This window comes from Oryx dammah, unplaced genomic scaffold (genome assembly GCF_014754425.2).
Source record: "Oryx dammah isolate SB20612 unplaced genomic scaffold, SCBI_Odam_1.1 HiC_scaffold_25, whole genome shotgun sequence".
In the NCBI taxonomy this organism is placed as follows: Eukaryota; Metazoa; Chordata; class Mammalia; order Artiodactyla; family Bovidae; genus Oryx; species Oryx dammah.
Window position 1 is genome coordinate 30118562 of NW_024070209.1, and position 12192 is coordinate 30130753.

Here is a 12192-nt window from a genome sequence, read left to right on the forward strand (position 1 = left end):
ATATTTTCTGACTGGATTAACATAATAAATAATAACAAAGACAATATGTTATCATAAAAGATTCATAAGTTGCTTTCTTTAATCCCTTCCTTATGTCCACTCATATAAACACTCTTTGTTGTCCGTTACCTCAATAGTCATGTGTAGTGACTGGGCACAGGAGTGTGAAACCAGGCCAGAGAAAATCTTTACTTAGCTTTTGGAATGACTGTATGGGGAGGTGCTAGTGGGGGTAGCTGAGCTCCCAATGTCATTCGAAGAGCTGCTGCGCATAGCAGGTTATGAAGTAGAATGGGTGGAGCTTTGAAGCTTGAAGGAAGTTCTTGATTTTCAGATGTATGCAAGGACAGAGAGCGCATGACTCTACTGTACCATGAAATGATGTTTACTCAGAGACGACAATATCATCTAAGTAACCCAACGTCAAGTCTGGTCATTGTCCATGTGACCAAAGGAAGTTCCACACTGTTCTCACTGTATACACAATCGACTCCCTTTATTTGCAGAGTTGTATTCTATAAAATCATCACATACACTGAATTAGTGAATAGCATTGCTCCTAGGGAAAACACAGGGTTAGGATCATGACAGCCTCTGGTCTCACTTTTGTCAACCAAACAACATATAACCTAGTTTCCGGTGTGTTTCTATTTAAAAGCACCTTACTTAATATATATAGTTGATTCACTAACACTGAACTAATGGCCAGCAACTCTGAACTTGAGCTCTGCAGCTCCTGTTTTCTTCCTGCTGTTCTCTGAGCTACCCACACATACTTCTAGGAAAGTACTCCTTTGGAGCCAAGATAGTTTGAGTCAGTTCCTGACACCTGCAACTGAAAAAAATTTCTAAAACAGTATGCTGTTAAATGTTTTAATGATCATCACAGTGTTTGCATATTTATAATTCCAAGTGACTTTCATTTATGCCACTCCCTACAAGTAAATCATGGTTACAAGTTGAGAACCATCACTGGCAAGCATATGAGTTAACAGAAAAATTTAAAAATGTTGTTATTGTGAAATGTAACATCCATACGAAAAAGGTGCACACAGAAAAATGTACCTCATGAGGAATTAACACAAAGTTAACACCTTTGTAACTATCACACATAAATAGAACATTGCCAATACTACTCAAAGCCCATCTCATGGCCTCTTCCAGTAGTTATCCTCTTCCACCCGAAAACAATAAAGCTCCTGACTTTCATGGCTACCACTTTCTTAATTTTCTTTCTAGTTTTAATACTTAGGCATGCATCCTGAATCTTATAGTTGAATTCTGCCATTTTTTGAATGATATATATAAATGAAGTTATATAGTATATTTTGGGGGGAATTTGGTTTCTTTTGTTCTGTATTATTTTTTGAGATTCATCCAGTAGTTAATTGTAGTTGTAGTTCAGCTTTTTTCATTGCTGTTTAGTATTCCATGACACGAACATACACTTATTTCTAATAACTATTTATTGATAAGCTTTTTTGGCTATTATGAATAATACTGCTATGAATATTCTTGGTGAATACATGCACACATTTTTTTGAGTGTATAGATGAGAAGAATTGTTGGATCCTGAATATGTATCTTTTCAGGTGAGTGGATAATACCAAGCTCTTTCCTAAGTGGCTCTTCCAGGTTATATTCCTAGCAACACTTTAAAATTTTATTTTTGGCTGTGCTGGGTCTTCACTGCTGCACTTGGGCTCTCCCTAGTTGTGGAGCGTGGGGGCTACTCTCTAGTTGTGGTGGGTAATCTTGTCGTGGTGGTGGCTTCTCATATTGTACAGCACAGGCTCAAGGCATGCAGGCTTCAGCAGCTGCACCTTACAGGCCCTAGAGCATGGGCTTCAGTAGTTGGCACATGGGATTAGTTGCTTCATGGCATGTGGGATCTTCCCAGACCAGGGATCTAACCCATGTCCCCTGCATTGGCAGGTGGATTCCTACCCATTGCACCACTAGGGAAGGCTCTCATCAATATGTTATGACAGTTTCTCCTTTTATATTCTCATGCACTCTTGTCAATCTTTTAAATATTAGCCGTTTGTGTGGGTATGTATGGCATTGCACTGTGGTTTTAATTTCACTTCCTCCTGGTTGCTAATGAAACTTAACACCCCTTTGCACGTTTAATGGCCCGTTTGTGTATTTTCCTTTGTGAAGTGCCTTTGGAAGTCCCTTGCTCATTTTTCTATCTGGTTGCTGGTCTTTTTTCGTATTGATTTGTAAGAGCTCTTTATATATCTGGATAAGGGACACCTTTGTTGGATACATATATATTGCAAATGCCTTTTCACTCACTTAATGGTGTCTTTTGAGGAAGAGATTCTGAAATGTGTTCGATTTAGCAGTCGGGATTTGGAAACAATTTTTTGCAACTGACAACAACTAGATTAAGCAGTGGAAATATAAATTTCTCAGGTCAGTACATAGGCTCTCTAACCAAACTTGCACATTCTTTCTTTGGAATGTTAGTTCTGAAATAACATTTTATTTTTAAATAATTGAAAATTCCATTACATTACAAACTACAGAAATACACTTAACAATATTTAATTCTGCCGCTTGGTGGTGCCATGGAAAACTAATAATAATAATTTTAAAAGTTCTGCAAGTTTGCTGGATAGTAGGGCTTGGCTGTTAGTCAACTGAAAAGTATAAACAACATTTTTAAAAGTTTGTAATCCTTTCCTTACATTACAGTGGCTGAAAAGTGCATATACTAGCTCATGCTTTCACTTTAAAATTCCAGGCATACTCATAGTCAAATGTCAAAAAGGAAAATAGGAGGTGTTTTTTTAATCATGGAAAATATCAAACGTTTTCAAATAACAATATAACTAACATCCCTTTCCCTATTACCTGGATAATGTTAACTTCCAATCACAGTCACTAAAAAAATTAACTAAAAATAAAATGTATGCTTCTTTGTTCTTTTTCATTCCCCTTTCTTCGTTTTCTCACTAGAGGCAATCACAAGCCAGAATTAGATGTCTATCCTTCCAGTTCTTGTTTCTCTATTTTTAGTACATGTTCATGTGTCCATGAGCAGCACAAATGTTGCTTTATATTCTTCAAATGTATCTTTTCATGCTCTAGTATAATGCAATTTGCTTTTTACATTTAACAGTGTTTTGTCATGTTGATAGACACAGATTCATGCAGATATATACAGATATAGGTTATTAGTTTTGTTAAACTGCAATGCTTTAATTTACGGCAAGCAAGTATCCTAAATTATTTATTCCTCCGTGAACATTTCAATGTTGCAATAAATGCAATGCTTAGACTATCTAACATATAATACATCCTCAAAACATATTTAATGAGCAAAGCGGCATAAAGTATTTCAGGCAGACTACTATTTGCTTCAATTGTCCAGTTACATGTCGTTAACGTCCACCCTATCTGCATGCGTGGCAGGGATCATTCCCTGAAATTTCCTAAAAGCTTTTTACCCAATTCTCTGAGAAAACGCTCTGATGCAGTGCCAGTATGGGGGCAGGGCTGGGCGGGTGGAATGGGTAGAGAATGGACACAAAGACATCCCAACGTCAAAATATAAGACAAAGAGGTTTGTCTGGGGCAGAACAGGGTGACAGCAGCGCGCGTTATAAAACTGGGGGAAAGTTTACAATGCAGGCCATGTCCGGTGCTACCATATCCGGATAGCAGGTAGCGGAATACAGAGGTCTTTCTCTCCGAGCACCTTCTGAAAGATGTAACCATCAAAAGACACACGGTTGCCATGGGAACCAGTGGGGGAGGACGGTGTGTTCGACCAGAATTCTTGATGCGCTTAGAATGTTTCTTCTTCCGGTCCTCGATTCTTCGCACCACCGCCCCGCTCCGTCGTCCCCCGCCCATTCTGGGACTCTTATCATTTTCTTCCCCTTTTAATGCTCTCCTTCCCTGTTCTGGGTCGCCATCTTGGGCCATGCGTCAAGATGGCGCCCCCTGCTCCAGCCAGAGGCAGAGCCCAGGAGCGCCAGTGATTCTGCGCGCGTACGTGCTCGGGCGCGGGAGGGTGGGGCGGTGATGTCAGACGTCGCCCCGCCCCCGGTGGTCGCTCCACCCCAGGCCCCACTCCTCCTTCCTCTCCCCCGGCGAACCCGGAAGTGGAGGAGGAGGCGCGGCGGCGGTGGCAGAGCGGGCAGGAGCTGGTGGAGCCATACCCGGCAGCGTGTCTGGGGCTGGGGGCGGGGGGTGGGGCTGAGTGGCCTGGGCAGTCTGGCCTGGACAGGGCGGGGGAGGCCATGGCCTCGGCAGAGTTGCAGGGGAAGTACCAGAAGCTGGCTCAGGAGTACTCTAAGGTACCCGTCGTATGCGGGGAGTAGGGGGTCCCCGGTCCCGCGGCCCCGGGTTGCCTTGGCAGCGACTTGTCGGGACAGAGGGAGAAGGCGGAGGGGGCACGCGAGCGCGCCCCTCCTGTCTCCGCCTTCTGTATCCACCATTACCGCGCTTCCACCTGCAGTTCCCAGGAGATGGGGCCGGGCGGTGTCTGGTCGGTGTGCGTTTCTGCGGGAAAGAGCAGGAGTTTGATTCTTCCTTCTCATTGAACTAGCGGGCTTGGACAGGGATGTCGGAAATCCTGGCTTCCGCCTCTGGTGCTGGTCGGGAGGGGCAGGGAAAGGTGAGGACCATCGCTTTCCTGCTGCTTCCTCAATTTTCCCAGCCCGGCGATGGGAAGGATCAAGCTTTCTCCTTTCCCACAGGGATGATGTGAGGATAAAGAGATTTATCTGCCTCCCCCCCATCCCCCTGCAATTAAATTAAAGTGTGAATAGAGTCATGCGTGTAAACTACTTCACCAGAAATAGGTGGTTACGAATGGATTCAGTGCTTTGGAAAGACGTTGTCTGAAAATGATTTTGAAAGCTGGAGTGCTAGGGCTATGTCCTTTTCTCTCTTTTTCTTGGGTCACCTGGAGTGGGGCAGAGCACCCAGAAGATGCTCAGGACATGTTGAATTAAGCAAAATAGTGACCTTTCCCTTTGTCATATTTATGACATCAGTCTTTTAACTGGTGGGACCCTTTTCTTGGAAAAGGGCGGTGCTGCTTTTCTGTGTAGTGTGGTTCTGCCTCAAGAATATTCTACTGAAGTTCTAAAAGCAGAATCTTGCATCTTTGGAAATAGATTCAGTAGTCATTAAACTTGGTTTTCAGTGATCTTGGCATTCTAGGGAGCATGGGGAAGCTTAGACTCCTTTTTACTTTGGAGAAACTGAGACACACTTTAAAAAATTTCATATAATGGATATGCAGCAAGGTGAAATGCATTGTTTTGTGAAAAATAAAACCTGTGCCTAAACATACACACTTAAGTCTTCAGAATCACATGGAAGCCTTTTGAGATACTGTTATTCCAGTGGTGCTACTATTGGCAAGGACTTCCCCAGTAGCTCAGAAGGTAAAGAATCCACCTGCAATGTGGGAGGCCTGAATTGGGAAGATCTCCTGGAGGAGGGCATGGCAACCCATTCCAGTATTCTTCCCTGGAGAATCCCTATGGACAGAGGAGCCTGGTGGGCTACAGTCCAAGGAGTCACAAAGAGTCGGACAGACTGAGGACCGACTGAGGTCTAAGCACGACCACTGGCAAAGCTTCTGCATTTCCATTTGAATTTGTCTCTAAGAGCCTCTGGCAAGATGTTAGTGATGGCAAGTTTTTATCCTTTGAAAGCATTTTTTGTTTGTTTGAAAGGTCCAGAAATTATTTGGAACAAATCCATGTGATGAAGTGTGGTGGGTAGAGGATGGCAGTCCGGACACTTGGCTCTCCTATTTTGGGGTGAAAATGTTTCATGAGTATAAAGTAAGGGGATTGATTTTCTTTTCCAGAGAGTAAACAAGCTCAGAAGGCAATTCCAAATGGCAGAAGAGAGTTCCAGAAATATTTTGAGCAGTGACCGCACTGCTGAAGTAACAGCCTCCCAGAAGTAGTGGAAACTTTGAAAAGATTTTATTCTTTTGGCTTTGTAAGCTCTTTTGTTCAGCAGACAGTTATATGCCACCTGTAAACAGTCTGCCAGGCCCCACTGAGTGAGGCAGAGTTCCACCTTAAGGAGAACCCTTTAATAGAATATTCAAATGTTGTACATAAAATTAATACAAGACGACAAGTGTTAGATCAGTGGGTGCACAGAAGAAATGGCAGGTAAGAGTAGAAGTTACTCAGATTGGGGAGTAGTGGATAGGAGGAAAGGATGGATGGTAGTATTCCAGGCAAAGGAGACAGTCTCTGCTGACATGAAGACATGGTCAGATAAATGACAGAGAGTGGTGAAGGTATGATTGGAGGGATAATTTGGACCCGATTGTGAAGAGTTGTGGATGTCAAGTAAGAAGTTTGAACTTTGAATAAATGGAATAGACACTAAAGGTTTTCAAATGGGAGAGTGACATTGCTTTAGCAAGATAACTGGTAGCTATGAGGAAGATGGACAAATTGGGAAAGCCTTGTGAAAAGGAGACCAGACAGCAGGCTCTCTGAATAGTATCAGGGAGAGATATAGGATTAAATAAAATTGGTGACTGTTAAGATGGAAAGGGCTTAAATTTAGGAATTATGGTTGACAAATATGGTTTAGCTTATCTGTTTTTTGAGTGCCTGCTTTGCACGTAGCTGCAAACTTATGAAGCCTATGGAAGTGTCAGGGCACTCATCCTTGTGTCTCATTCATTCTGTGGGACGTGTTGAGTGAGGGAAGACTGAGAGTTGACCCTGAAATTAACCCACGGACTGCTCTGACAGAACACCACTGCCAGCCGGCAGAGGAGGGTGGGTCAGAAGGTGCGCCAGTTTGCCGTGAAGGTTAGATGTAATCATAGTACTATGGTTGAAAGGCACGCTGAGGCCATCTGGTTCACATAGTAGGTTGAAGTAATGTTAGGGTCATTGTCGAAAATTTCTAGTGGAGACAGACTGGCTAAAAGTCAGGACAAAGGCCAGAACTTTTAAAATAATTCCCCTAAAGATGATAGTTGAACTTTGAGAGTTAATCACTTTAGGCAGATTTTTTGGGGGAACACCTGTGGGAAGGCTGTGACAATAGGAGATGCTAAGGGTACTGTAGGGGGTCTCCCAAACTTGAAGTTGTCTCCCTGTTGGGCCAGACCATTTTTCATCCTTTTAACTGCAACGTGATGGAAATTTCAGAATGTGAGAATAGGGATTGGTCAAAAGATTTCATGTGCTTTTTGTTCCCTGTCGATTCTAGGGCCAAGCAATTTCTAGATAAGATTTGTGCTACCAACTAAGCCTACTAACTTAGCAGTAAAGAATCCACCTGCAATGCAGGAGACCCAGTTTGATCCTTGCATCAGGAAGATTCCCCTGGAGAAGGGAATGGCTACCCACTCCAGTATTCTTTCCTGGAGACTCCCATGGACAGAGGAGCCTGGTGAGCTGCAGTCAGTGGGGTTGCAAGAGTCAGACTCAAGTGAGTGACTGAGCGTGCAGTATACATGCTTCCTTCAGCCCTGTGCCTATGGAAGGCGGGTATTTTACCTTTTTGTTAGCTTCCCTGGTATGGACTTAGTGGGCTGATGTTGAATTTCAGTTATGTCTCCCTTTTTCCTTATTTAGGATACAAAGAAAAATGATGTCTTTTTAAGCTATAGAAGGAGGCCTAAATATCAAGAGAGCAGCAAGGATGATCCCTCAACCAATGACACTTACAGAATCTTCTCGTTCTTATTTAATGCAGATCTCAGTCTGTGTGCCAGGAAGGGGCCCGTTTCTCCCTTTATAACTTCTGTCATAATCTTTTTTCTCCCTGAGAAAGAGCAAAATCAGTCTGAGGAGCTTCCATTAAAGAGACTGAGAGTTTCGTTAGATAAAAGATGAACCATGGAGGCCGAAGCAGATGAAAGTTTCTGAGGCAGACAGGTTGCTAAAACATAAATTGTTATGGAAAGGCCAGTTAAAGTGGAGATTAAGACATTAGTGGTTTGGGCAATTAGGCAATCATTGTAGGCTTTTAAAATTTCTGGTTTAACAGTTCGGGGGCGGGGAAGGGGTTAGAAGCTGGTTTTCAGAGATTTATGAAATTAGTAGGTAATAGATGGAGGCTGCCTCTTTGAGATGTGAGGGAGAGTTAATCAGGGCCTCATTTTGACTACACTGTTGACTTAAGAATCAGAGACCATTTCTTACTTGGTGTGTATCTTTCTGGAAAAGAGGCTGAGGGCACACAGTCCTGACTCATTTGATTTCAGTCTGCTTTCTCTGCACAGGCTTCTGCACTCTTGCCTGGCACAATGTTCCTGTGGAAACAAGTGTCAAGTCTAACCATCTTTCCATTGTTTGTGTTACCCTGGGTCAGTGCTTCAAAGTGTAGCCCCGGGATCAGCATCATCAGTGTTGGGAATGGGTTGTGTCTACCCTGGATTTACTGACTCTGAAACTGGTGGTCAGGCCTGGTAGTCTGTGTTGTAACAAACCTCTCCAGTGATTTGCATGCACACCAGAGTTTGAGAACCACCAAGAAATGGTGTCAGTATAGTAGCTTTTGCTCAGATAAAGATAATCTTTTTAAAGCTCTTTTCAAAGCTGTGAAAACCAGTGGGAAAGCTGGATCCTATTTCCCTAATGGTTTACCTTGTAGTTGATGCTTCTTGTAGTTATGAAGGAGATTGCCTTTGGAAACTTTTTAGATTGATACTCTTAGATCTGCTCGTTTTAGGAAAGGATCAGTTTTGCCTACCGGAGAGCAGGGCTTGGCTGAACCTGATAGCTTCCTCTTGTAACAGAAGTAAGACTCAGGAGCTGGACTAAAGTAAAACGGAGTATCAGCTTTTTTCTACCCTAATGTATTGGGTTCACGACTAAAGGTGGATTGAAAAACAGTCTGTGTTCAGTGCTGTGGACTGGAGCTTTCCAGGAGAATGCAAATGTTCTGCATGTTTGCTGTCCAGTAGGGCATCCACTAGCACGTGGGGCTGTTGAGTACTTGAGACATGGCTAGCTCAGCTGAGGAACTGAAATTTGGATTTTATTTAAGTCATTTAAATTTATTTTTTATTTTATTTTTGATTGCATTGGATCTTAGTTGCAGCATGCAGGCTCCTCTTTGCACCTCAGAGGCTTTTCTCTCATTGTGGCATGGGGGATCCCAGTTCCCCAGCCAGGGGTTGAACCCTTGTCCCTTGCACTGGAAGGTGGCTTTCCATCCACTGGATCACCAGGGAAGTCCCAGTAATTTAAGTTTTAATAGGAACATGTGGCTGTTGACCACCCTGCTGAACTGTGCTAGGTTAGCCCCTAGATCAGTGCATCGCAAACGTAAATATCCATGTGACTCACCTGAGAGGTGAAAGTGGTAGTCACTCAGTCATGTCTGATTCTTTGCGACCCCGTGGACTGTACCTCCCTAGGCTCCTCTGTCCATGAAATTCTTCAGGTAAGAATACTGGTGTGGGTTGCCATGCCCTTCTCTACGGGATCTTTCTGACCCAGGGATTGAACCTGGGTCTCTTGCATTGCAGGTGGATTCTTTACCATCTGAGCCATCAGGGAAGTACCTTGTTAAATTGCAGATTCTGGTTCAGTAGGTCTGGGGTGGGGCCTAGATTCTGCTCCCAGATGATCCTGCTACAGCTGTCCCTAGACCACACTTTGAATAGCAAGGCCTTAGAAAGTCAAGGGGTGTCCTACTCTTTTAATTCAGCTGAATTGCCAAGCAATCACTGATGAGGCAGACTGCAGAGTTGGAGTGGGGGTTTTATCGTACTGAATTTCCCTACATGGGAGCAGGGACAAGACAAAGAGTTTTGTTTGAAGGCAGGTCTGAAAGAAGGTTTTTTTCCCAACTCAGTGACAAAAGGATCTCAGCCTTTAGTACACAGTATGTAGCCTACAGCTACTTTATGCTTTTCCAGGGCAAGGAACAAGTTAGTAGGCAGAGAGAAAGACTGAGTGGTATTCCCACAGCTGTAGAATACCTAAAATGTTACAACTAGGAGTTTTTAAAAGGCTCATCCAGGCTAGAGATACTGAAACTGTGGCCTGCTGGTGACTTAAGTATTCTGAAATCAGGGTTTTTGGTGAGGCGTAGGAATGGGCTTCAGGTTGTCTGCTGCATCCATTATTTTGTAATAGAGAAAAGCTAGATGTCTAAAGATTGTTTTATAGGGTTGTAAGACATGTATAAGGGCCTCACAGATGGCACTGTGATAAAGAAGCTGCCTGCCAGTGCAGGAGATGCAGGTTTGATCCCTGGGTCAGGAAGATCCCCTGGAGGAGGAAATGGCAACCCACTCCGGTATTCTTGCCTGAAAAATTCCACGGACAGAGGCCTGGCAGGCTATAGTCCATGGGGTCACAAAGAGTTGGACTGGGCACGCACGAAAACATGTATAAATGTCAGAAGGCCCATTGTATGGAAGCAGTTATGTAAGAGTGAACACAGTCTTGTTGAGGATTAGATGAGAAACAGCATATAGGCTCTTCACCTCTTTCCGCACAAACTCTTCTAGTAGTTTGTGATAGAATGTAGTAAATCTCTAATCTTGGGCCAGTTATTCTACCACACATTGGCAGAGCGGCATGAGAGAGGTCGTAGGTGGCTCACCCCACTCTCTGTCCCCGGAGAAACAGCTTTGTGGTGAGTCTGACTGAAGCCGGGCTGTTCCAGAAGCAGAGTCACACAGAGCGGTCCGGGCACTGGTTGTCAGCGAGTTAGGCTCAGGACTTTTGAAGGTGCTTGGTGTCCAGTAGGGCCATGAGGTTCAGATCATTTGCAGAAGGGCTTTAAAGAGGGACTGTTGAAGTAATGGTGGTCTCTTGCAGAATTTATTGTTTATTTTTGGCTGTGTTGGGTCTTAGTTGCAGCATGCAGGCCCTTCTTGCTGCATGAGGGCTTCTGTCTAGTTGCAGCGCCCAAAGCGTAGTGCCCCCGCGGCATGTGGAATCTTAGTTCCTCGACCAGGGTTTGAACCTGTGTCTCCTGCACTAGTGGGTAGATTCTTGACCACTGAGCCACCAGGAAAGGCCCTATGAAGGATTACATTTAGACACCTTTTAGGTACATCAGCGGTCCTCAGCCTTTTTGGTACCAGGGATCGATTTTGTGGAAGACAGGTTTTCTATAGACTGGCAGAGGGGAGGGGTGGTCTCAGGATGATTCAAGCATATTACATTTATTGTGCACTTTGTTTCTATTGTTATTACATTGTGATATATAACGAAGTAATTATATAGCTCACCATAATGCACAATCAGTGGGAGCCCGGAACTTGTTTTCCTACAACTAGACAGTCCCATCTGGGGGTGTTGGAGGGCGATGGGCAACAGCTGTAAATATAGCCACAACTTCACTCCCTCTCATGCAGCTCACTCCCTGCTGTGTGGCCTGGTTCCTAACAGGCCACTTATCAGTAGTGGAAGGTGGCCTGGGGGTTGGGGACCCCTGATTTACAGCATTTAATTTGATAATTAAACATTTATCGAATGCTTTCTGTTCCACAGCATTGATCTTTCATTGTAGGCAGGAGATATAAGGGATTATACGGTAGTCTCTACTGTGAAGGACGGTTTAATTGATAGATGGGACTTGAGTGTAGAAATCATACATAAATTAGTGAATGTAAAATATACTATAAAGACTGAATACTTTTATAAGTGATGTCTTGTTACTAGTAAGTGCCCAGGAAACTGAGGGCATGGTCTCTGTGGACCATAGGGGCACTATAGAGAATGGCTGGGAAAAATTTATGGAACTAGGATCAGAGTAGGAAGTAGTCTCTAGAAGAACAGTTGGGGTTTGGTTGGTCAACATGTGAAAAGGCTGTGTTTTTGAGTCAAGGGAAAGCTGAGCACTGAAGAATTGATGCTTTTGAACTGGGGTGTCGGAGAAGACTCTTGAGAGTCCCTTGGACTGCAAGGAGATCCAACCAGTCCATTCTGAAGGAGATCAGCCCTGGGATTTCTTTGGAGGGAATGATGCTGAAGCTGAAACTCCAGTACTTTGGCCACCTCATGTGAAGAGTTGACTCATTGGAAAAGACTGATGCTGGGAGGGATTGGGGGCAGGAGGAGAAGGGGACGACAGAGGATGAGATGGCTGGATGGCATCACCGACTCGATGGACGTGAGTCTGAGTGAACTCCGGGATATGGTGATGGACAGGGAGGCCTGGCGTGCTGTGATTCATGGGGTCGCAGAGAGTTGGACACGACTGAGCGACTGA

General features: G+C 44.0%; 1 protein-coding gene across 1 annotated transcript in view; it reads left to right on the top strand.

The window, feature by feature from the left end:
• The first annotated feature begins 4126 nt into the window (after positions 1-4126).
• The window catches only part of PPP1R21 (protein phosphatase 1 regulatory subunit 21), a 66853-nt gene continuing 58787 nt past the window's right edge, over positions 4127-12192 (top strand). Inside the window, exon 1 of the mRNA XM_040224766.1 lies at positions 4127-4313. Coding sequence (XP_040080700.1) covers positions 4257-4313 — 57 coding nt within the window. The 5' untranslated portion in view covers positions 4127-4256. The remainder of the gene's footprint in view (positions 4314-12192) is intronic.